This window comes from Notolepis coatsorum (genome assembly GCF_963971535.1).
Source record: "Notolepis coatsorum genome assembly, chromosome: 2".
NCBI classification, from domain to species: Eukaryota; Metazoa; Chordata; class Actinopteri; order Aulopiformes; family Paralepididae; genus Notolepis; species Notolepis coatsorum.
In genome coordinates this window covers 60,344,506-60,371,386 of record NC_140166.1, presented here as the reverse complement: position 1 = coordinate 60,371,386, position 26,881 = coordinate 60,344,506, and the positions used below count along the sequence as shown (strand labels likewise).

General features: G+C 44.3%; 1 protein-coding gene across 1 annotated transcript in view; it reads right to left on the bottom strand.

Annotated features, from left to right (window-relative positions):
- Positions 1 to 540: 540 nt before the first annotated feature.
- Positions 541 to 26,881, bottom strand: part of nae1 (nedd8 activating enzyme E1 subunit 1) — a 53,073-nt gene continuing 26,732 nt past the window's right edge. Inside the window, exons 14-20 of the mRNA XM_084307676.1 lie at positions 20,257 to 20,332; positions 18,854 to 18,893; positions 13,505 to 13,591; positions 13,193 to 13,291; positions 7,582 to 7,696; positions 3,746 to 3,795; positions 541 to 1,516 (exon numbers count right to left, since the gene is read on the bottom strand). Of these exons, the coding sequence (XP_084163802.1) occupies positions 1,407 to 1,516; positions 3,746 to 3,795; positions 7,582 to 7,696; positions 13,193 to 13,291; positions 13,505 to 13,591; positions 18,854 to 18,893; positions 20,257 to 20,332 (577 nt within the window). The 3' untranslated portion in view covers positions 541 to 1,406. The remainder of the gene's footprint in view (positions 1,517 to 3,745; positions 3,796 to 7,581; positions 7,697 to 13,192; positions 13,292 to 13,504; positions 13,592 to 18,853; positions 18,894 to 20,256; positions 20,333 to 26,881) is intronic.

Genomic DNA, 26,881 nt, shown 5'->3' with positions numbered 1-26,881 from the left:
CTGGGCAGCCAAATGTCCAATAACTTTTGGTCATTAAAAAGCGGGAGGCACATATAAAAAAAATTTGTAATTCCTACACCATTCTCCTGATTTGGATGTAAAAAAAATACCCTCAAATTAAAGCTTGAAGTCTGTGCTTAACCCTTTCGCTACCACTCTACCAGAAGGTTAATAACCCTTTCACTGGCATACTACAGGTTAACCCTTTCACTACCACACTACAGGTGTGGTAGTGAAAGGTTAACCGTCTGTAGTGTGGTAGTGAAAGGGTTAAAGCATATCTTGATTGTTTCATTTAAAATCCATTGTGGTGTTGTACGGAGTCAAAATTATGAAAATTGTGTTGATGTCCAAATAACTATGGACCTGTATATTGTATGTATGAAACGAAAACACAATGTATGCACTACAGAACTAAAAACTAAAAATGTTCTGAATAAAAACAACCTTCGTGCAAAGGCACGACAAATACACCAACAGACACCGAATGGAATTGGAATCATTAAATACACTCGAGACAATAATACATTTTTCATTTTTATCAAAAAGATCTTCCACCTTGTTCAACAGTCAGGAAAACAATAACAAGATACAATATGAACAAAATGTTGAGTATACAAACAAAACCCAACCATTATGAGTGCTACGATGCAATATTCCATTCATCCTCAGGAGGTAGGGCTGCACCGATATCGGTCCGAAACCAGGCTAAAATAGAATATCGGCATCGGAGAATTGCCACGATACTAAATCAGATACCAATAAACATGACTAACGTGCCAGAAATCAAAGCAAAGTGACTTGATATGCTGCATTTTTGACACGTTAACTCTCTAATGGAGAAAATGTATATCGTCTCAATATCTTTTGTCCAATGACCCCAACATGACGGTCCAAGTCTATAATATACCCTTCATTAAAAGTAATGGATCGCCCCGGTACTCTGTGTCGGCCGACACCCAAAGCCCAGGTATGGGGACTGAAAATGTTGGATCGATGCATCCCTACTTAGAGGGGGGTGTTTCATAAAGACACAAATAAAACTCAACTTCCCTAGTTATTCCAGCGTCCGCTCTGGACAGAGGTTTTGCCATCAGTCGCTCTCATTCAATACCGTCTGACTAACAGGGAGGCGTAGTGGTTACGTGTTTCTGGCCGGTCCACCTCGCAAAATTGCAGCAACGTATTTCCCCCATTGCCCGTTTCTAAATCGTCTCGTTTAAAACAAATAAAGCGTGAACATTTGCACGGTGTACCCTTCTGTGCGTATTCATCCACAATCTATAGCGCAACATGAAAATATTCGCAATTAATTAAAGAAAAAGTGTGTGCCTCTTTCATCGACGGTGTTCTTGTTTCCGCTACTCCCTCGAGCGGACACACGCGGGGGCGCTAGCTGGCACCCTTCACAGCTGGAAGGTGGCGGAGGTCTGTGACATTGCGTTGTATATGAACGTGTTGTTGAAGGGAACAAACTGGTGGCTGACGATCTTGATGGCCTCCTGGGCCGCCGAGCCTGGAGAGAGAGAGAGAACGGTGAAACATACATGTAGAGGCTACTCAAGAGCTTTCACCGTCTACTAGGGCTGAAAGGAGCCGTAGTCAACTGGCCAACCTCTTAGTCGAATATAAAAAAGAAATTATTTTTTTTATCATTCTTTCCAAAAGAAAAGAGGCATAGAAGCGTGGCTAACGCTAATGGCACGCATACCAGAGGCTAACTGCCTACGAAAACAGGCACAGAGGCACTGAAAGAGGATTTCACCCATCTAATGAACACACTAGACTAGACAAATATCAAGATGTATCCATCAGTGGACCAATTGCATGCTTTTGCAGAGGACAAGAAGCCTTCGGTCGACTCCTTCAGACATTAAGCACCCCCCACAGGCCACAGCCCAAATGGAATGATAAAAAATATATACTTTTTTTTTGTCAACCAATAGTCGACTAACGGCAAATTTTGGCCAATCATAGTCGACCATCCAAATCCTTAGTCGGGGACAGCCCTACCGTCTACCCATATACTCCGTATGGTAGCATGTACAACAGTGCTGAATATACCGCATATTTACACTTATGTTTATATCACCACATATACTGTATATATAATATATATAGCCATATTTGTCTGAATATACCTGCATATAACCCCTCATATACTTGCTTGTACACCTGCACATAACCCGTAGCTCTGTATGATAGCATGTACTATAATGCTGTATATACCATATAAATTAAATTCACACCGCATATATATCCTCTGTCTGTACTTACCTGCACATAGTCCCTTGCTATATATATATATATATATATATCTGTACATATCCTACTCTTACTAGTTACACTGCTGGACAGTAGTAGTCATACTGTCTCTATTTATACAATACAACTCTGTACATACATCTGATTAGCACTACACTAACTTGTATATTTTGTACACAGTTTAACCACCTGCCCATTGTATATCGCTGTTGCACTTTGGTTGGATCTCTCTCTCTCTCTCTCTCTCTCTCTCTCTCTCTCTCTACCCCCATTGGACAATGTGCAATTCATTTAAAATGTGCATACTGTAATTTTATATAGCAATTGATTTTTATTTTACTTACAATAGTGCTCACCATTTATTTATTTATTCATGCTGACCTTCATTGTTTGTTGTATTGTTTGTCCTTTTTTATCGCTTTCTATTGTCTGTCAACTGACTGAGCTATGCCTACTGGATACCTGAATTTCCCCAAGGGGATTAATAAAGTATCTATCTAATGACAATACATTTTAATCTAATCTAATCTATAGAGTGATACGGGGGAACACATTATCTATAGATGGTTTAACTGGATTTCTGTCGCTTAAGCCTTAGGGAACAGTTTGGAACCAAAGTGTATTTCCTGTTTCCGTTATTGCATTAGCCAACGTTGGACTTTTTGTGAAGCCAACTGTCACCAACCTAGGGGTGAAGTTCGATCGTGACCTTAAGTTGGACAAGCAGATCAATGCTGTGGTGGGAAAGAGCTTTTTCCAACTTAGGAGGCTGTCCAAGGTCAAACCTTTTTTTTATCCTGTAGTGTTTTTGAAACTGTCATCCATGCTTTTATGACCTCTCGCCTTGACTACTGTAATGCCCTATACGTGGGCGTCAGTCAGGCCTCCCTCTCTCGTTTGCAGCTAGTTCAGAACGCCGCTGCCCGTCTGCTGACGGGAACACGAAAGCGGGAGCACATTTCCCCTGTGCTGGCTGCCCTCCACTGGCTTCCTGTGCGTTTTAGGATTGATTTTAAGGTTTTACGGTTTGCTTTTAAATGTTTGAACGGCTTGGCACCGGGGTACTTCTCGGACCTGCTGGAACCGTATGTTCCTCCAAGGTCCCTCAGGTCCTCTGACCAGCTCCTCTTGGCCATTCCCAAGTCCAGGCTGAAGCTTAGGGGGGACCGTGCTTTCGCTGTGGCAGCCCCAACGCTCTGGAATGAGCTGCCACTGCATGTAAGGCAGGCCCCCACTCTGCAGGTGTTCAAATCACACCTCAAAACACATTTATTTGCTCTGGCTTTTGTTTTTTAAACAGTTTTTGAGAGACCTGCCTTTCTTATGTGACATATTGTATATGTTTTTATTGTGTGCTTTTTTTTTTTTTAAATTATGTTTTTATCTAATGTTGTGGGACTTGTACAGCACTTGGTCAACTTTGTTGTTTTTAAATGTGCTTTATAAATAAAGTGGAACTGGGGTCTGTTCATCCTCTCACCTCCCAGGAAGGCAGCCACGGTGTGGGGCTCGGCCGCTCCGTAACGGCAGCTGGGGAGAGGAACAAACACATCGGTTACACCTGGGAATCCCAACCGGAGCACCACATATGAGAGCAAAATGGCTGCCGTGTGAATATGGTACATTTTAACGGTCTGGACAGATTCGTGACCGGGCCCAGCGGTAAAAGACTCAGATTGCGAGAAAATGAATGACATATTTAATTTTTTTCTTTTTCATATTATCACAGTTTGAATGTTTAAGAACATATTTACCGTAACAGCTAACAGTTATAGTATCTCTAAATAGTAAAGACTTTTGTTTAAAAAAAAGGCAGTCTGTGACACCTAGTATCGGACTGCCAAGGTGTTAAAAATGCAGCCAAACTTTAGATTGTTTTTTCTCTGCTCCGAGACTTGAGGTTTAATTAGATTCAAATAAGCATATCTTCTTCAAATATTTTCAGATTCCAATGTATGACTCATCATTTGAAAACTCACAGCAGTCTGTACTTTCATAACCTGTAAACATCTGAAAAACGACAGCGAGGGAAACTTGTGCCACAAACTGCTGGGCTCGGTCAAATTTTTTGGCTGCACTGTGATCCGATGAGTCAGAACGCATTGTGATCGGAGAAAAAGGACACAGTCAGGACATACTGTACAGTAATCTGACCACAATACACACATGAGCAATGGAAAGAGATGCAGAGGAAGAGAGGGGAAGGGTAACGCTTGCACAATCCGGCCACAGGAGATACGCGGAACAGTCCTTTTCCAGCGAAGTGTGGACACAGAGCTGTCACGGCATCATGTCTTTACCATCAGATGACTAGTGCCCCTGTTACAACCCCAGTATGTCAAGGGGAAGGGGTGAATAACATAAAGGATGATTGTGTTGTAATTTGTGATAAATGAACCAAAGGAAAAATAAAGCAATGCCCAGGTTTAGGTGAAAAAAGGTAATATTGTGCCTTATGTACACAGTGTATACAACAAAAACACCTAAACTTATATACAATGATAATGGTGGATTTGGGAGACAACCAAGGGGAAGGAAAAAGGAGCTTGAATGATGCCAAAGGAATGAACTGAGGCCATGTCCAGACCAAAAACGATTTTGATCTTTTTCATTTTCATTTAAAAAAAAGCTTTCCGTAAAAACAAAAACGTCTCAAGATAATAAGTGCGTGCCACAAATGTACAAAATAAATGTCTTTCCTGTTTTAGACGTCGCTCTTTTATTTTGAAAACCCCCAGAACGGAAGTTGTGTCGTTGTTTTCAATAACTTGAGCTAACGTAACGTTAGTTCCAAAGGAGTGGAGAGAGAGAGACAGAGACCGCGGCTCAAACTACCTGTGTTGTATTAAAGTAATTGATTGATGTTTAACTTGTCCCTGTGTCATTTCGACTAGCAAAACGTTTGTTGTCTGTATTTAACGTTACCTCAGGATACCACTGTCTATTGTATTTAGCTGGTTAGCTATTTAGTTAATGTTGATAGCATTTGAATAGCATCAGCGCTAGCTGGCTGGCTACAGCTCAACACCAGCCATGGGATTACTATTTACTAAATTATGGAGGCTTTTTAATCGTCAAGGTAAGAGAGGATTTGTCATGATCAACTGAAGGCGTATGATATGGAACAATTATGTGCTTGGCTACTACTTGGGTTTTCAGAAAAAGGCCAGCTATGTGACGCTAATCTCTAGCTAGTATCGTGTATTGCATCCTCCCCTCTCTCCAGTGTATGTGTGTGTGTGTGTGTGTTTGTGTCTGTCTCAGAACAGGAGTACTCAGCCGTTTTTCAGTCTAGTATTAGTATTGGTGTTGTAGCACGCTGCCACTCAACTTATGCACTCTGTAATGATGCCATTGTTGTTGTGATGTGGGAGTTTATGGAAGCAAATGAGTGCCAGAAGTATTTGAATTTTTTCAGACACCGAATTTATAGCATTGAAAATAATTACTTTGAAAACATGTATCTGAATTTTTTCAGACACCGAATTTATAGCATTGCAAATAATAACTTTGAAAATCATGTATCTGAATTTTTTTGCTCCGAATTTACCTATGCGGAAAAAAAATGCAGTGTTTAAAATTCAATGTAAAAAATGTGAATGCATAATAAAATTCAATGTAAAAAATCCGATGCATAATTGCGGTGTATATAATTCTATGTAAAAAATTCGATGCATAATTGCGGTATATGGAATTCGATGTAAAAAAACCATCATCCGGGCTACCCAGACAGGATAAGCAATCGAGCCTGGATGCAATCGAACCGACTTCTGACCTATCACTGCACGGCTTTGTCAGTCATGTGATCACACCAACCGGGGAGAAAGATGGTGGTATATATACATACGGTGGGGAGAGAATATATACATACGGTGGGGAGGAGACTGTACATTAGGAGGGGGTGGGTGGGAGAGAAATATATACATACGGTGGGGAGGAGACTGTCTATTATATGTATATTTCTCTCCCACCCACCCACCACCTCCTAATGTACAGTCTCCCCCCCACCGTATGTATATATTCTCTCCCCACCATATGTATATTTCTCTCCCACCCACCCCCTCCTAATGTACAGTCTCCTCCCCACCGTATGTATATATTCTCTCCCCACCATATGTTAATTAATATTAATACAGGAAAAGGTATACATTGGGGGGCTCGAGTCCGGGATATGAAAATAAATCCTGATTTCATCTGCGAGTTGTAAACTGTATGGAAAAGGTGAAGTTAGCTCATGCTACTGGAAAACGGACGCCTCGTCATTATGAACCGAGGGTGACGTGACACACCGCGGGATTGCGGTGATGCGGTGGTTGTCGCGACGGCCCTGCTCACCAATAGGCCTTTCCCGAACGTAATCTCCAACCGGCCGGCGCGTTCACACACCGGGAATAATTGGTCAGGAACATGATGGAGGCTTTAGTTCGGCCCTCTAAGAAAACACTGAGCACCGATTTTTCACGTTCCGAACCAATTCTTCCCGGTGTGTGAACGCGCCGTTCGAGATTACGTTCGGGAGCCCGGCACGGTGTGAAAGGCCTAAAGTCACAGACAAACGTTTAGCCAACAGCAACAGAGACAAAAGGAAGGGCAAGGGGCCCAATACAATTCCCTGAAGCCAAAGACTTCAATACCGATCATCTAAAACAGTGGTTCCCAAAGTCGGGGTCGCGATCCAAAGGTGGGCCGCGAGCAGCCACGGGTGGGCCGCGAGATGATTAAAAAGAATTTTTATTTTTATTTTTTTTGTCAGGCCACTGAACTTAGAAGCAGGCCAGGACAGTGTTTCTAGTTGTATTCTAAAATTCTATTCTATTGTATTCTAAAATGTGACTATATGGTTTTATATTAACTTAATAAATAAACAAAAACTAAAAACCTACTTATTTCAACGAACATTTCAAACTAAATAACAGATTATGCACATAAAACGCTGAAAACAACCGAAGCAACAATAGTATTTTAATGAGGCTATTATTATTATCATTATTATTTTGCAACAAGTTAGCCCTCTCATAAATAGCACATATAAATGAATAACTAACTTGAACTAACTTAATAGGATTGAAGTGATATTTGGCTTAAAAAATCAGTCGCCTGGCAAAAAAAAAAAAAAAAGAGAAAAAAAAAGCCTGACGATGTGCATTGGGCCGCGGCTCTCTGACGCCTTATTTTCTGGGTCCTGGCCTGAAAAGTTTGGGAACCCCTGATCTAAAACAACTAGATTCATGTTACGATGACGACAGACAGAGCAGGTTAGATATGAAGGAGAGCTCCGACGGCATCAGTCGTGCGGTCGGTGGGCGAGGAACCTACAACTCGTGCACATAGTCGTCCTTGACGTTGACGTTGAGGCTGTACTCCTGCAGGAGGCCGGTGACGCACAGCTTCAGCTTGTTGATGTCGTCTTCCACCTGGTCGTCGTAAACTCCTGCAGAGACACGACAGAGAGAGAGATGACGACACTAACTCCCTGTTTCAGCCCCTCAGGTAGAGACACGACACACAGAGATGATGACGACACTAACTCCCTGTTTCAGCCCCTCAGGTAGAGACACGACACACACAGAGATGATGACACTAACTCCCTGTTTCAGCCCCTCAGGTAGAGACACGACACACACAGAGATGATGACACTAACTCCCTGTTTCAGCCCCTCAGGTAGAGACACGACACACAGAGATGACGACACTAACTCCCTGTTTCAGCCCCTCAGGTAGAGACACGACACACAGAGATGACGACACTAACTCCCTGTTTCAGCCCCTCAGGTAGAGACACGACACACAGAGATGACGACACTAACTCCCTGTTTCAGCCCCTCAGGTAGAGACACAACACACACAGAGATGATGATGACACTAACTCCCTGTTTCAGCCCCTCAGGTAGAGACACAACACACACAGAGATGATGACACTAACTCCCTGTTTCAGCCCCTCAGGTAGAGACACGACACACAGAGATGACGACACTAACTCCCTGTTTCAGCCCCTCAGGTAGAGACACGACACACAGAGATGATGACACTAACTCCCTGTTTCAGCCCCTCAGGTAGAGACACGACACACACAGATGACGACACTAACTCCCTGTTTCAGCCCCTCAGGTAGAGACACGACACACACAGAGATGATGACACTAACTCCCTGTTTCAGCCCCTCAGGTAGAGACACGACACACAGAGATGATGACGACACTAACTCCCTGTTTCAGCCTCTCAGGTAGAGACACAACACACACATAGATGATGACACTAACTCCCTGTTTCAGCCCCTCAGGTAGAGACACAACACACACAGAGATGACGACACTAACTCCCTGTTTCAGCCCCTCAGGTAGAGACACGACACACACAGAGATGATGACACTAACTCCCTGTTTCAGCCCCTCAGGTAGAGACACGACACACACAGATGACGACACTAACTCCCTGTTTCAGCCCCTCAGGTAGAGACACGACACACAGAGATGATGACACTAACTCCCTGTTTCAGCCCCTCAGGTAGAGACACGACACACACAGAGATGACGACACTAACTCCCCGTTTCAGCCCCTCAGGTAGAGACACAACACACACAGAGATGATGACACTAACTCCCCGTTTCAGCCCCTCAGGTAGAGACACGACACACACAGAGATGATGACACTAACTCCCTGTTTCAGCCCCTCAGGTAGAGACACGACACACAGAGAGATGATGACACTAACTCCCTGTTTCAGCCCCTCAGGTAGAGACACGACACACACAGAGATGACGACACTAACTCCCTGTTTCAGCCCCTCAGGTAGAGACACGACACACACAGAGATGACGACACTAACTCCCTGTTTCAGCCCCTCAGGTAGAGACACGACACACAGAGATGATGATGACACTAACTCCCTGTTTCAGCCCCTCAGGTAGAGACACGACACACAGAGATGACGACACTAACTCCCTGTTTCAGCCCCTCAGGTAGAGACACGACACACAGAGAGATGATGACACTAACTCCCTGTTTCAGCCCCTCAGGTAGAGACACGACACACACAGATGATGATGATGACACTAACTCCCTGTTTCAGCCCTCAGGTAGAGACACAACACACAGAGATGATGATGACGACACTAACTCCCTGTTTCAGCCCCTCAGGTAGAGACACGACACACAGAGATGACGACACTAACTCCCTGTTTCAGCCCCTCAGGTAGAGACACGACACACAGAGATGACGACACTAACTCCCTGTTTCAGCCCCTCAGGTAGAGACACAACACACACAGCGATGATGACACTAACTCCCTGTTTCAGCCCCTCAGGTAGAGACACGACACACAGAGATGATGACGACACTAACTCCCTGTTTCAGCCCCTCAGGTAGAGACACGACACACAGAGATGATGACACTAACTCCCTGTTTCAGCCCCTCAGGTAGAGACACGACACACACAGAAATGATGACACTAACTCCCTGTTTCAGCCCCTCAGGTAGAGACACGACACACACAGAGATGATGACACTAACTCCCTGTTTCAGCCCCTCAGGTAGAGACACGACACACACAGAGATGATGACACTAACTCCCTGTTTCAGCCCCTCAGGTAGAGACACGACACACACAGAGATGACGACACTAACTCCCTGTTTCAGCCCCTCAGGTAGAGACACAACACACACAGAGATGATGACACTAACTCCCTGTTTCAGCCCCTCAGGTAGAGACACGACACACAGAGATGATGACGACACTAACTCCCTGTTTCAGCCCCTCAGGTAGAGACACGACACACAGAGATGATGACACTAACTCCCTGTTTCAGCCCCTCAGGTAGAGACACGACACACACAGAGATGACGACACTAACTCCCTGTTTCAGCCCCTCAGGTAGAGACACGACACACACAGAGATGACGACACTAACTCCCTGTTTCAGCCCCTCAGGTAGAGACACGACACACACAGAGATGATGACACTAACTCCCTGTTTCAGCCCCTCAGGTAGAGACACGACACACACAGAGATGATGACACTAACTCCCTGTTTCAGCCCCTCAGGTAGAGACACGACACACAGAGATGATGACACTAACTCCCTGTTTCAGCCCCTCAGGTAGAGACACGACACACAGAGATGATGACACTAACTCCCCGTTTCAGCCCCTCAGGTAGAGACACGACACACAGAGATGATGACACCAACTCCCCGTTTCAGCCCCTCAGGTAGAGACACGACACACAGAGATGATGATGACACTAACTCCCTGTTTCAGCCCCTCAGGTAGAGACACGACACACACAGAGATGATGACACTAACTCCCCGTTTCAGCCCCTCAGGTAGAGACACGACACACAGAGATGATGACGACACTAACTCCCTGTTTCAGCCCCTCAGGTAGAGACACGACACACACAGATGATGACACTAACTCCCTGTTTCAGCCCCTCAGGTAGAGACACGACACACACAGATGATGACGACACCAACTCCCCGTTTCAGCCCCGGCCCTCAGGTAGACGCCTCGAGTCCATCGTCGCAAAAAACACCCGCTTTCAAGGACAGCTTCTTTCCAACCGCCATTCGGACCCTGAACTCCCTTGGCCCCCCCCTCCCCCCCCTTACACTAACCAAGCTCCTGGCCAGATGGACTAGAGTGGGTCTCAAACTCGCTGGATGATATTTTGCAGACCCCCCAGATGATTTCCAAAAAAAAAAAAAATGTTAGTCATGCCATCACAAACACTGGCATTTAAAGGGTACAAATAAAACAATTCCTGCACCAGAATGCAGGAAATTAAGTCTTTGTAACACAAAATCTCCTGGTGGGGGATCCCCAGACCCCCCGCTTAAAAGGTGGCCTGACTGGGGCTATATTTCGCACTATATTTCCTGGCCTGAATGATTTCCCCAGTCCGGCCCTGGTTAAAAGCCTCCAATGCTTATTAGTGTGTGTGTGCGTTTGAATGTTTGCATGTTTCAACCATACATTTCCATACAAATAAAAAATAAATACTTGAAACCCTTTTTGTGTGGAATATTTGATGCGGCCCAGCCTCACCCAGACTCTACCTCCAGCGGCCCCCAGGTAAATTGAGTTTGAGACCCGTGTGTGTTATGTTGTGCTGTATTATGTATTTATTGCTAGGAAGGGGGGGGGGGGGGTAAATGTATCCATGTTCCTGTTTTATGTATATCCAGAGCTTCAATACACTCTGTACCGAAAACAAATACCACCAACCTGGTTGTGTGGCAATAAAAAGGTATATATTTTTTTATCCACTTTTTCTCCTCCTGTTTTCCTCCGATTTTCCTCCCGTCCCAATTTAGTCGTTATGCCAATTCCCCCCTCCCCTTCCTGGTCGTTGCTCGCATGTGCCCCCCACTGGTCGGTCTAGGGAGTCCTGAAGTCTATCAGATGCTTCCTCCGTCACATAGGAGACAGCCAGCAGCCTCTTTTCACCTGCCAGCGCGGACTCTCATTGGTGAAGTGTAACGTGTGGGAGGCTCACACTACCTTCACCATATCCCTTCTTTGCTGTGCAGGCGCCCCAACCGACCTGTAGGAGTCGCTGTTTACAACGACCAGAATACCACCCCCACCGGCTTCCCTCCCGCTGACTCTGCCAATAGACCTATCTCAAACCCTGCCCTCTTTTCTTGATCCTCCAATCACAACGGTCTCTTGCCTCGGACAAGCTTTGTTTGTCCGAGGCAAGCGACAGTTGTGATTGGAGGATCAAGAAAAGAGGGCAGGGTTTTAGATAGGTCCATTGAGTCAGTATGACGGCCGGCCCAAGCCGGAGGCAACGGCGACAGCCGGATTCGATACCGGTGTCTCTTGCGTTGGTGACGAGCGCTTAGACCGCTGCGCCACCCAGCCGCCCGCAATAACGGTATCTTGTATCTCGTTGCTACACTTGATTTCCTGTCGCCGTCCCCACGTTTGCTAACATCAAGAACTGTATGGGAATCAAATGGAAGTCCATTCTAAAATGTTTTTGTTGTCAAGTTGAAACGGTCTATAGTGCTCTTGTGCCCAACCCTTACCCCTCATCAGACTAACCCTTACCCCTCGTCACACTAACCCTTAGCCCTCGTCACACTAACCCTTAGCCCTCGTCACACTAACCCTTACCCCTCGTCACACTAACCCTTACCCCTCGTCACACTAACTAACCCTTACCCCTCGTCACACTAACTAACCCTTACCCCTCGTCACACTAACTAACCCTTACCCCTCGTCACACTAACTAACCCTTACCCCTCGTCACACTAACTAACCCTTACCCCTCGTCACACTAACCCTTACCCCTCATCACACTAACCCTTACCACTCGTCACACTAACTAACCCTTAGCCCTCGTCACACTAACCCTTACCCCTCGTCACACTAACCCTTACCCCTCGTCACACTAACCCTTACCCCTCGTCACATTAACCCTTACCCCTCGTCACACTAACCCTTACCCCTCGTCACACTAACCCTTACCCCTCGTCACACTAACCCTTACCCCTCGTCACACTAACCCTTACCCCTCGTCACACTAACCCTTACCCCTCGTCACACTAACCCTTACCCCTCGTCACACTAACCCTTACCCCTCGTCACACTAACCCTTACCCCTCGTCACACTAACCCTTACCCCTCGTCACACTAACCCTTACCCCTCGTCACACTAACCCTTACCCCTCGTCACACTAACCCTTACCCCTCGTCGCACTAACCCTTACCCCTCGTCGCACTAACCCTTACCCCTCGTCGCACTAACCCTTACCCCATTTTCAATTCATCATAACATATGACATACAGATAAGACAGTACCGTTTCATCTAGACATTTATGACATACCAGATCTACAAATATACAGTGCTGTTTATGATACAAAAAAGAGTCTAAAAAGAGAGTATATACATTTGAGGGTTCCGCCTCGGTTCTTACCCGGGTATCGTGAGTGCTGGAGGTAGAACCGGTCCACGGAGCGCAGCATGAGGTAGAGGGCCATCGCTACCGTCCTGTCGGGGTCGTCCATGCCCTTACCTGAGGAGGCCAACACAACCGCCATCAGCACCCGGGCGGAACACATCTGGGCTTCCAATAAACACTTGACTTCTTATTCGAGGGCGCCAAAGGGCAATGGGACGTGTAATCGAGCGAGTTTAAAGCACAGCAGAGGATGAGGACGGAAAGAGGGGCAAAGAGAGGGGATGAACTAGAGTGATGTGATGTAACGAATGTGATGTCCCAACTTACTGATCTGCTCTTTATTGACCGAGTCCCCACTGTATTCCTCAGCCAGGGAGCGGCATCGCACCACCCGCAGGAAGGCAGAGTTCTTACCTAGAGACACACACAGACCGAGGGCTTGAAACCGGCGCTCAGCATTTTTTCTTGCGCAAACTGACAAATAATATCAGAAGATTAAAAGTAAATCTCACAGAAAAATATGTTCTGAAGCTATCGGAGAGCTAGCATTGGGTGGTGTTTCTACGAGTACTGGACTCGAGCCCCACAGGCCACAGCACTGAGCGGAGGACACATGAGTGACCCCCATGTGGAGGTGTTTTCTGAAGACCTCTGACGCAGGCTGTTGAAGACGTAGAAAGCTTCAAAATGTCTCTTCTTCTTAACACCTTCCTTCACCTCGCATCTTGTCCTCGTTTCCCCCGGAAATACGTTTATTTTGTACATTATCTAACGTTAACACAAACCTAAACTATTGTTACAACTAACCTAAAGTTAGTTTAGGTTTGTGTTAACGTTCGATAATGTACAAAATAAATGTATTTCCGGTGCTATAGACGTCGCTCTTTTATTTTGGAACCCCCCGACCGGAAGTAAAAATGTAGCCTCGTTATTTACTTTAGTGTCCGGCTGTTGGTTTTTGTTAGCTAGCAGCATATCAACACCAGCCATGGGAATACTGTTTTCTAAATTGGGGAGGCTTTTAATCGTCAAGGTAAGAGGATTTTAAGTCATGGTATCCATAAACTTCAATCGGTTCGGATCCTTTGAATGAAATGAGAATGTAAACACTGGCGTCACGTTAGTAAGTATCACTGCGTTGCGTGAAATCACTGACTGCGCCCCGAGAGGAGTGGTTCGGCAAAAAAATAATCAGAGTATATTTGCTTAGAAAACGTAATTGTCGAATTCAATTATTTTTTATTTCTCCACGTGGTAAATACACAGGTCACAACATGTTTACAGGAACATTTGAGTTGTATTTGGAGTGTATTTCGTGACTGTAGGGGACTGTAGGGAACTTCAGGGTAAAGGTCTGACCCACTTCCAGTGATGAAGCTAAGCTACGCTAACGGAGCGGCTGTTCCCTACTCCTACTGCACGCACAGAGAAGAAGAAAAGGGTCTGTATCTTCTTGTCTAACTCCAGGGAAGATGGCAAATAAGCTAATTTCCCAAAATGTTGGCATTTTCCTTTAAAGTTGATAAATTGCTGTGTTTTTCAGAATCTCTCTCTCCCTCTCTCTTTCAGACGTGAATACAAGTCAGAAAAGGTATCTGACCTTTCCTTGAACGTGGTTATCTTTTACAAAAGACACACACCAGTCTCGTCTTTGAACCCATCACAAAGCATAAATCTATGAGATAGACACACACATATACTAGCTTCACATACACATAACTTCTCCTTTCACACAGATGTGACCTTTCCCCTCCCCTCATAAACAGTAACTCTCCCTTCACCACACACTCCTACACGCCTGCTTTATTCTCCACCCACCGATCATCCTTAGCAACACTACTATCACCGACATCCAAGAAGGGGGACCCCCCCCCCTTGAACGGCCCTTCTAGGGTTTCTCTCCTCCACATTGCCTGTGGTGCTTTTTTCCTATTGCTAGGTTTTTAGTGAGTTTTTCCCCTTACTGGGGTATGTCTGGGAGTGTTGCATTTATTTATTTAACATTTATTTAGGATTTCATGGTGGTTTTTTTTGTTCTCGATTTATTGTGATGTTTCTCCTTGACTTGTTTAAAGAAGACTTGTCCGGCCCCATGGGGACATTAACCTGTGATTGCCGGCTTTACAAATACATTTTGATTTGATTTGATTTACACAGATACACTCTGTAATAGTCATTTATTATATCTCCTCACTGGCCTTCCCACCAAACCGACTACAAATCATCCAAAACTCTGCTGCCAGGATCATCACCCGCACCAACTCATCCGACCACATCACCCCCGTCCTCATTCAACTACACTGGCTCCCTGTGCACTAACGGATCGACTTCAAAAACCTCCTACTCACCTTCAAAGCCCTCCACAATCTAGCCCCCCCATCTACATCACTGACCTCCTCCAGGAATACACACCCTCCGCTCATCCTCCGCTGGACTCTTATCCATCAAATCACAACTGAAAACCCATCTGTTCAAACTCGCATATTCACTAGAACCTCTGTCACTGTCCTATACCCCCTGCTGTTTGTTTGTTTGTTATTTTAACTGTTTGTTTTATTTTTTTATTAAAAAAAATCCCCCATCCCAATTTAGTCGTTGTGCCAATTCCCCCCCCCCCCCCCCCTCCCCTACCTGGTTGTTGTGCGCATGTTCCTCCTACTGGTCGGTACAAGGGAACCCTGAAGTCCACCACATGCTTCCTCCGACACATGCGGAGACAGCCAGTGGCTCTCTTCTCACCTGGCAGCGAGGACTCTCATTGGTGAAGTGTAACGCGTGGGAGGTCACGCTGCCTTCACCATTTCCTGCCTTTCGCTGAGCAGGCGCCCCAGACCTGACCTGTAGGCGTCGCTGTCCACAACGCCAGATTACCACCCTCGACTTCCCTCCCCCTAACTCCGCCAAATGAGTTAGTATGACGACCGGCCCAAGCCGCAGGGCAATGCTGACTCCACTTTTTTTCTTTTTTTTTTACCTCGACTTTTAACTGCCTTGCTGTGTTTTTTTTCTATGATCTGTAAGGTGACCTTGGGTGTCGTGAAAGGCGCCACCAAATAAAATTTATTATTATTATTATTATTATTATTATTATTATTATTATTATTATTATTATTATTATTATTATTATATGTTACATCATTTGTACAGCTTATTGGACATGTTCATAGTTCTGTTATAAATACATATTTCTCTGTACAAAGCTTTAACTAGTCAAGACACTAGGCAACAGTCTGACGGTGTTCTTAAAACAACTTAAAGGTCATGACAGCTCGACTTAGATATGACATATCCAAGTAAATCACATCTTGTTCTTTTTCTCCGAGGCAGAGCCGTCTCTACACCTGGAAGTCTCTGAAACACCTCTGCCCGAGAGGACAAAGATTGGTACCAAATTGGGACATCCGACCAATTTAGTTTGAAAGGAAACCTGGCGATATAGTTGACTTGGGTGTATAGAGAGTAACCTATCACCAGTAACCAAAGATTAAGCTTGTCTGAACATTTATGAGTTGAGGCAGTGATCATAAAAGTAAACTTATAGTTCTATGTATTTTCTGCGTAAGGAAACCTTTATGACTGCGTTCGTTCATCGTCGTTTCCATGGACACGTGAATAAACAAGGCCGCACAGATGCTGTGATTTAACGTTTCTCAACTCATTTTCGATTCTTATTTATAAAAAAAAGAGACAAAAGAATATGGGGAGAACAATAATATAATATTATTTATTCAATATGTTAAGGGTCAATAATATATAATAAGGTAGCGCTGGTTAGTTTACTTCCTGTTTGGGCAGAGATGTTAAAGGGGAACTATCTTATAAATGGCCTTTTTCAGTGTTTAGCATTGTTTCCTAGCTATGTGGACTTATATTAATAGGATCTATGTCTCTAATTCTCATATTGGCGCATTCTTCCAATTCTCCTCTCACAATATTCACCCTCACTGAACTGAGTCATCTGAAAATGTGCATATCTGTGATGTCAGAGATTTCTCAGCTGCATAATAATGTGGCAGTTGATGAGGCAGTTGGCACCAGGCCACACAGTGGTTGGAGCCCAGCCTCAAAACGGCTTAAGATCTTGAGGTAGAAAAATGCTGTTTTTGAGTACTTGATTAGAAATACAAAACAATGATTAAAAAAAAATACCTTACAGAGGTGTTCCATAGACTCACAGGAATTGTGTAAAAGTGCCCAAATAGTGAAAGAAATAGTAAAATAGTTCCCCTTTAAGACAGTGGAACATCCTCCAACTCTCTGCGTAGGAGAGAGAGATACATACACACATCTTATCTCGTAACTCTTTTCTATTCATGGCGTCACGCATCGTCACCTACACACAGACACGGATACACGCAAGCCTTTTCACACGCACACGCATACATGCACACACGTGTTGGCTTATGCTTTTTCTTTCTTTGCTGTGCTTCTAACGTAAATCATTGACACGTGCTGCACATGTCAAATAAAGAAAACTATAATCTCAAAGGAAAAGATTGCTGGTTGAACTTGAGACTCTTTCCCCTGGTGGAGCGGTCACTCTGTTACGAGTCTCTTGAAGACACATTTAGATTATTGTATCACTTTGAGAAATCATTTTCGATATTGAATATTTTCAGTAAGGGGTGATAAAAAGGAGATCTTTTGGTGTTTGGTGTTTAAGTGTCATTTTAACACATTTGTGACTGAGACCAGCAGTTTGTCTCCCTCTGTCATTATTTCAGATTTGTACAGAATGTAAGCTTTCAAATGATTGAAATTAATGATTGATGATAAACCTCAAGTCTCAGAGCAGAGAAAAGAAAAACTGAAAATCCAATCTAAAGTTTGGCAGCATTTTTAACACCTTGGCAGTCAGGTACTAGGTGTGAACAATAGACCACTGCAACACTTCCGGTATTCATGGGAGAGAGAGCGGGGGGAGGAAATTAATGAATGTCCCGAACTCCGCATGCGCAGATTGATAAACCTAGATCTCTGGACAATCCAGAGACTCCGTGGGCGATCTGCAGTGTTCGGGAGTAGGTGTGGAAAAAGTGACTATAGCTCGGTCGAGAAAGTGCCGATCGACTTGGAACTGGTCTCTCCGTGTTCAGGAGACTCGGGCGTATATAAAAGTATATTGGATATATGCATAACTCACAATTAGGGATGTTCGATATTGGCTTTTTTACCAATATCCGATATTGTCCAACTCTTAATTTCCGATATCAACCGATACCGATATCTGCAAAAAAAAATTATAATAAATAAAGGCACACATGTTAACATGTCCATTGAAGAAGGAACAACCTTTCTATCAATTGGAGTTCTACGCTGAAATGTTCACACGGCCATTTGTTGTTGTTGCGAGATGATCCCAGATCCCACCTGGGTTATAGAGAGTCGGCGAGTCATGCATGTTGAGAGAAATGACCGACTCGACGTCAAATAACAAGAGCGCTACTGTACCAACAACAACGCCTGACTGGCCTTCTGCTGGGAGTTAGGACTTGAATGAATAACATCTAATCTACTTGACGGGCATGAGGCAGTTCCTGTTCTCCCCCCCCCCCCTATACCATACAGCTGTATGTTGTTGATCCACGGTCTGAGCTCTCCTCTCACAGTGCGTTATGTATGAATATGGGAGAGGTTATGTATGAATATGGGAGAGGCTTCCATTAGATTACTTACAGAACAGTCTGATGTCCTCTTCCGAGATGCTCTCTGGCGGCTAGAGGGACGAGGAGATCAAACGGAGTGGATTAAAAACGAGAAATCCTGTTTTCGTTTAACTGCAACAGCAACTATCTGCCTGTTAACCCGGTTAACCCGGTTAATCCTCCCGTCGTGAATATGTAGACGGAGGAAACGCATCATAATGTGACGAGAATGGGGCTGAATATTTGATTTGATTTGATCTTTATTTATCTCGAACAACCATAAACACAAAATGACAAAAAAGAACTAAAACTAAATAAAAAATAAAATAAGAAACTAAATAAAATACAAAGACAAATAAAATTAAATATATCTTCCTAGACATGGAAGCAATTGTCAACATAGCTCAAGACAAAATGGTTTTGTTCGAGAAGGGACAGAAAGAAGCAAAGCTTATCTGGTCCTGCCCCTTCCTTACAATATCATATTATTAATATGTAATAAGTTATCTATCAATATCAAAAAGAATATACCTATCCACTACAGCAAAAGATAAATAAATAATTACAAAAAAATACTACTTCACGTTATTTTCAAGCTCCTCTAACTTATAGTTGTCCAAGAATTCCTGTTTATATCTGCATTTAAACATTTCAATAGTACTTGTTTTTATCGCTACATCAAGGCCATATCACTCCCAAAACGTTTTACCTCCAATCTCTATAGTGCGAATTCAAGACGACCTCACTTTCTCAGGTATAATTCGCAGCAAAAAGAACACCGTCTTATATTCTGGACGACACAGTATTACCCACTTGAGCCTTTGCATTCCTTGTGGAACATGGGTCGCTGATTAATCGCTCGCATCCATTTCGAGGTACAATTTATACTAATGGCTAAAGACTTGGACCTCCAATCTTAAAGATTGATTATTTTTTATAATAACAACAACTCAATAGTGCAGGTCCTCGGTTGACGGTCAACCTATAAACCAAGTGTGAGATAAAAATCGAATAAGAAATGTTTTGAGTTATCGTGAGGAGGACACACACGCTGGCAAAGATACTGCACTGGCACTGACCTGGAACTCTGCAATTTACACTGTATACACTTTATATATATATATATTTATATTTATATATATATTTATATTTATTCAAATTATTAATCGTTCACTGCACTGTCTTTGTCCTGCGTCTGTTGTTGCCGTTTGTTATGTGGAAAAAAGATCTATGTAAAAAAGAAAGAAAAAAAAAATGCATATACTGTAATTGCCGTAACAATTACCAATGTGTTTACACACATATGGCTCATTAAAGGAATCTGAATCCGAATCTAAAGCACACACAAATTACACACACAAGTGCGCACATTACACGCGGATAACAAGACGACGCAGAGCGACGCACTTGTTCCCGTGACGACAGTGAACATACCTTTCCGACGGACTGCAGGAGACGCTCGACGTGCCTGGAGACGGCAGCCGCGTCCCGCAGGGCCCTGTTCCTGTAACTGGGAGCACACACGCCTGCGTTAGAGCCACACGGCAGCAGCAGCAACAACATGATCACATTAAAAGAGGCACAAAGCACGGGCCTGTGCTTGTAAAAGAGATGAAGTACTGGGGGCCCAGAGACACACAGCCGTGTATAAACCCCCGGCCTCACAGCACACTCTTCTTCCTGCAGCGTCGTCGTCGTCGCTGAACTAATTTCTTAATGTCCTGTGATGTAAACCGTCCTCTCCATCATCCGACTTGTCCTTCCTCGTCTAAATCAACGAAGAAGCACTCAAGACGCCGGCCAATTCCCTCGTCCTGCGCAAACATGTACTGTAACCGCCAGACCCTGTGGGATGAAAAGGGTGAGGGGCGCGACACTAGGGGTGGGGGAATCGCCAGATTCTAAATATAGGGTGATGCGCTGAGTATTGCGAGCATTTTTTTTTAACGTTTTTTTTATTCGTTTGATCAAATTTAATTTATTACCTTTTTTCAACTGCAAAGTAAAACTTTGTCAACATGTTTTATCTAATAAAATAAAGTTCAGTCTGTTCATCTCATAAATCAACGAAGAAGCACTCAAGACGCCGGCCGATTCCCTCGCAGCGCAAAAACATGTACTGTAACCGCCAGACCCTGTGGGATGAAAAGGGTGAGGGGCCGCGTGACACTATGCCTCTTGCACTTTTAAGTGTCATCTTTATCCAAAATGTTTATATATTTGACGTCTCCTGAATAGTTAACGCTTCAGAGTACCGTGTTACTTCTTGACATAATCGCTCCTCCTCCCCGGGCAGCGTGTCCAAGTGTCCTTGAGCAAGACACTTAACCCCCTAACTGCTCCCGATGAGCAGGTCGGCACCTTGCATGGTCGCCTCCGCCGTCGGTGTGTGGATGTGTGAGTGAATTGGGTAAAATGCGGGGAACAAATTGTAAAACGCTTTGGATAAGATAAGATATTCCTTTATTGATCCCCTTGGAGAAATTCAGGCATCATAGCAGCATGGGGGAAGGGGGGAGGGGAGGTACAGGTAGTAAAAAACAAGCAGTGTAAACAATATAACAAGTCAATATAATTAACTATCTAATGGCGGCTACGTGGCGTAGTGGGCAAGGCGCTCGCCACGAAATCTGGAGACGCTGGGTTCGCCTGTTCGAGCCCAGCTCTCCACATTTGCTTTCAGTTTAGCTGGTCGTCCGTACTAATACACATTGGCCGTATTAGGGGGTGGGAAACTGATGGGTGGGGATCGGGCGTTGTGGACAGCGACTCCTACAGGTCGGTTGGTGCGCCTGCGCAGTAGAATCAGGAAGTGTCGGGGGCAGCGTGAGCCTCCCACGCGTTACTCCTCGCCACTGAGAGATCGAGCTGCGCAGGTGAAAAGATGCGACTGCTGTTACCTCAAGTACCGGAGGGGACTTGTGCTATGTATGACTTAGTCCACATTGCAGCCGGCTTGTGGGAGGCAAGAAACAGCGTTCGTGACAGGGGAGGGTTGAATTGGATGATACGAAATTGGGATGGGAGAAAATATAGAAAATGGGAGAAAAAGTGGACAAAAAAAAAATATATATTTGACGTCTCCTGAATTGTTAACGCTTCAGAGTACCGTGTTACTTCTTGACATAATCACTCCTCCCCCAGGCAGCGTGTCCAAGTGTCCTTGAGCAAGACACTTAACCCCCTAACTGCTCCCGATGAGCAGGTCGGCACCTTGCATGGTCGCCTCCGCCGTCGGTGTGTGGATGTGTGAGTGAATTGGGTAAAATGCGGGGAACAAATTGTAAAACGCTTTGGATAAGATAAGATATTCCTTTATTGATCCCCTTGGGGAAATTCAGGCATCATAGCAGCATGGGGGAGGGGGAGGGGAGGTACAGGTAGTAAAAAACAAGCAGTGTAAACAATATAACAAGTCAATATAATTAACTATCTAACTAACTGAAATATACAGTATTCACAGTATCACAGTGTGTGCCGTGTTGGTCAGGACTCCCTGGAAGAAGAGATCTTGTATCTCAATGGGACATTCCTGGATAAATAAAAAATATATATAAAGGTGCAGTGTTATTGCTGCTATATATTATTATATTATATATATTAAAGCGGCTATATACATGCACCATTTACCACCATTTAACATAATCAATAGGTCCTTGTGCATAAACCAGCCATCAGTGTGTGTAAGCCATCCAGCACCCAACTTAGAAAATTGCAAGATGATACAATCGCAGGGAGACAGATGCAATAGAGTAATAATAGGCACAGTCTAGTGTTTAGAAGCGTGGGGGGTGGCTGCTGCCCTGAGCGCGGGGCTGGCTGCACACCTGTTGGTAGTAATCAATGCACCCCACACACTAGGGGTGGGGGAAAAATCGATACATAGTAGTATCGCGATACTTTGCGTGGCGATACAGGGACGCCAAGTATCGATATTTAATTATTCATAATTATTATAATTATTTTTGTATAAGGAAGTTGCATTGTTCATTTCAATACCTGTAATAGTACAGTAGTCCACACACATACACACACACACACACGTGCATTCAGTTAAGTTGGAATATGACTGTAATACAAACTGTTCAGTTTGTCAGGTACATGCAACACAGATTACAGTGTTGACATCTGTCTGCTTGAGAAAATACCATGTTCTGCAATAAAAATTTATTGAAGTGAGATGAACAGACTGAACTTTATTTTATTAGATAAAACATGTTGACAAAGTTTTACTTTGCAGTTGAAAAAAGGTAATAAATTAAATTTGATCAAACAAATAAAAAAATATATATATATTTCTCGCAATACTCAGCCTATCGCGATATATTTAGTATCGCGATACTATCGTATCGTGACGCAAGTATCGCGATAGTATCGTATCGTGAGGTAGTGAACAGGCTAACCTTCTGTAGTGTGGTAGTGAAAGGTTAACCTTCTGTAGTGTGGTAGTGAACAGGTTAACCTTCTGTAGTGTGGTAGTGAACAGGTTAACCTTCTGTAGTGTGGTAGTGAACAGGCTAACCTTCTGTAGTGTGGTAGTGAACAGGTTAACCTTCTGTAGTGTGGTAGTGAACAGGTTAACCTTCTGTAGTGTGGTAGTGAACAGGTTAACCTTCTGTAGTGTGGTAGTGAAGAGGTTAACCTTCTGTAGTGTGGTAGTGAAAGGTTAACCTTCTGTAGTGTGGTAGTGAAAGGTTAACCTTCTGTAGTGTGGTAGTGAATGGTTAACCTTCTGTAGTGTGGTAGTGAAAGGTTAACCTTCTGTAGTGTGGTAGTGAAAGGTTAAACTTCTGTAGTGTGGTAGTGAAGGGTTAACCTTCTGTAGTGTGGTAGTGAAAGGTTAACCTTCTGTAGTGTGGTAGTGAAAGGTTAACCTTCTGTAGTGTGGTAGTGAACAGGTTAACCTTCTGTAGTGTGGTAGTGAAAGGTTAACCTTCTGTAGTGTGGTAGTGAAAGGGTTAACCTTCTGTAGTGTGGCAGTGAAAGGGTTAATGAGATAGTAGTGGATCCGTGGGAGATGTCACCTTGTCGTCACCTCTAACGATGCGAGCAGCTGTGTGGCGAGAGTGAAGCGTTTAAAACACGTGCGCTGCAGAGACAGAGTGCAGATCTACTTAAGTAAACGGAGACGACGCAGGCAGACAATAACATAAACGATACACGTTCATTTAACACATTCATGGCCATTGGAATGTGGCTGGAACGCCAGCTTTCCATTACAAACTTTCACTGTGCATCACGTTGTTTGTAGAGCTAAATCTATATTTTATATTATAGCTATGGATACAATATCATGGTCATTTGACAGTATGAACCTTCCGTTCAATATGCAAAAAAGATTTTTTTCCCCCATCAATACGTTCCCGTTTTATACCGTGGTGAATATGAGTGTTATTTCGGAATGATCGGGGCTAATTCCTGTGAGGCTGATTAATTGATTGCCAATAACGGCATTCGTTATTACCACAACATACGCTGATCAGGGGGATGGCTATGAAATCCTTGCACGACCAAGCTAAAATTGAAGTTAAATTCCAAAAAGAATATTCCAATTATTTGATTGCCATCTGGTAGATCATATGTCCATTTGGCCCATGATATAACCCACCATGGCGTGGTGAGTCGGGGGTCCCGAGGGCTATTCAATGCGATCGGGTGAAGCCATAGGTTCATGTTAGTAGAAAAGTCCGGCCGGAGCGTTTTCAGTGTGGCACCCGGTCTGCAACAGGGGTTACTGCATTCTCGAGACAGCGCCACTACCAGAATCTGGCCGGTACTGTACCTTCGGAGTCCCAATATGCCTTTTCCAGGTAAAATACAGCTCCGTGACATGGAATAGGATATTAAAATCAAAAACGTGTGAAAAAACGAGTCAAAAACGTATATATACGTGATTGGCTGGGAATGTGTTAAAGGGGCTATGCATTATAAATGTCATTTTTCAGTCTCTAGCATTGTATTATAGTAATAGGAGTTCGTATCAATGTGTTTTAGGGTCTAAATACCATATTGGCGGATTGCTCCGATTCAGCCCAGCCCCTCTCATCCTCTAGTAAATCGCGTCATTTTGATTTGAAGTCCTGAGTCACGTCATTCGGCGCACAGTGATGCGATTGGCTCTGTGGTTGGAGCTAATGCCCGCCCCCATTCTACCTAGACTAGACAGCGAGTGGAGCTGCGGGGCCGTGCGCTTTGGAGGGAGAGAAAGGAAGAGAGAGCCGAGAGGGAGAGAAAGGAGAGAAAGGAAGAGAGAGGGAGGGAGGGAGAGAGAGGGGGCACTTGGGAGGGGGGGGGGGGGGTACCTGCCGGCCGCGCGCCACACGGGAGATTGAATGAAGGAAAAAAAAAAAGTTGCCCCGTCTCATCAGCGAGAGCCGAGTGGGAGAGAAAGGAGAGAAAGGAAGAGAGAAGGAGGGAGGGAGAGAGAGGGGGCACTTGGGGGGGGGGTACCTGCCGGCCGCGCGCCACACGGGAGATTGAAAGAAAGAAAAAAGCTGCCCCGTCTCATCAGCGAGAGCCGAGTGGGAGAGAAAGGAGAGAAAGGAAGAGAGAAGGAGGGAGGGAGAGAGAGGGGGCACTTGGGGGGGGGGGTACCTGCCGGCCGCGCGCCACACGGGAGATTGAAAGAAAGAAAAAAGCTGCCCCGTCCCCTCAGCGAGTGGAGCTGCGGGGCCGTGCGCTTTGGAGGGAGAGAAAGGAAGAGAGAGCTCTCTCTCTCTCTCTCTCTCTCTCTCTCTCTCTCTCTCTCTCTCTCTCTCTCTCTCTCTCTCTCTCTCTCTCTCTCTCTCTCTCTCTCTCTCTCTCTCTCTCTCTCTCTCTCTCTCTCTCTCTCTCTCTCTCTCTCTCTCTCTCTCTCTCTCTCTCTCTCTCTCTCTCTCTCTCCTCTCTCTCTCTCTCTCTCTCTCTCTCTCTCTCTCTCTCTCTCTCTCTCTCTCATGGTATAAATGATTATTTGTGTAAATAAGGTTATACGCCGACCATTAAGAAAATACATGTTAGTTTAGGAATAAGGGGCAGGTAACTATAAGATTTATTCTTCTTCCTGCTCCTTTTGTCCATGGAATAACTATTTATGATTTTTTAATGAAGAAACTATGATTGTATTATTCCATGTGGCAAATAAAAACTCTGAACTGAACTGAACTCTCTCTCTTCCCCCCCCCCCCCCTCCCTCCCTCCCTCTACCAGTGCAGACTGTGGTCTGACTGTCACTCAAAGTGCTTATGGGCGGAGCCAGGCCATAACAGCCTGATTTCTTGAGGCTGAAAAATGATGGTTTCGAGTACTTGATTAGAAATATAAAACAATGCATTTTTTTGAAAAAAACCTTACAAATGTCTTCAATAGACTAACAGGAATTGTGTAAAGTTGCCCAAATAGTGCTAGGAATAGCAGTGCATAGCCCCTTTAAGTTCAGCAATAATGTATTTGTGTGGACGACGGGTGAAAACTGAGCTTTTGGAAAACGTTAACATCATGACCTCATATTTATGTTAATTTAATTGTGTTGATGTTTATATTTCTGCAAAATAAGTATGTACATTTTGTTTGGTTTTGGTAAACATTGCACTATGAACAGTCTATCAGTGTACTGTATGTGTGTAGGGGCAGGTACAATAAGGTCTATCAGTGTACTGTATGTGTGTAGGGGCAGGTACAATAAGGTCTATCAGTGTACTGTATGTGTGTAGGGGCAGGTACAATAAGGTCTATCAGTGTGTACTGTATGTGTGTAGGGGCAGGTACAATAAGGTCTATCAGTGTACTGTATGTGTGTAGGGGCAGGTACAATAAGGTCTATCAGTGTACTGTATGTGTGTAGGGGCAGGTACAATAAGGTCTATCAATGTACTGTATGTGTGTAGGGGCAGGTACAATAAGGTCTATCAGTGTACTGTATGTGTGTAGGGGCAGGTACAATAAGGTATATCAGTGTACTGTATGTGTGTAGGGGCAGGTACAATAAGGTCTATCAGTGTACTGTATGTATGTAGGGGCAGGTACAATAAGGTCTATCAGTGTACTGTATGTGTGTAGGGGCAGGTACAATAAGGTATAT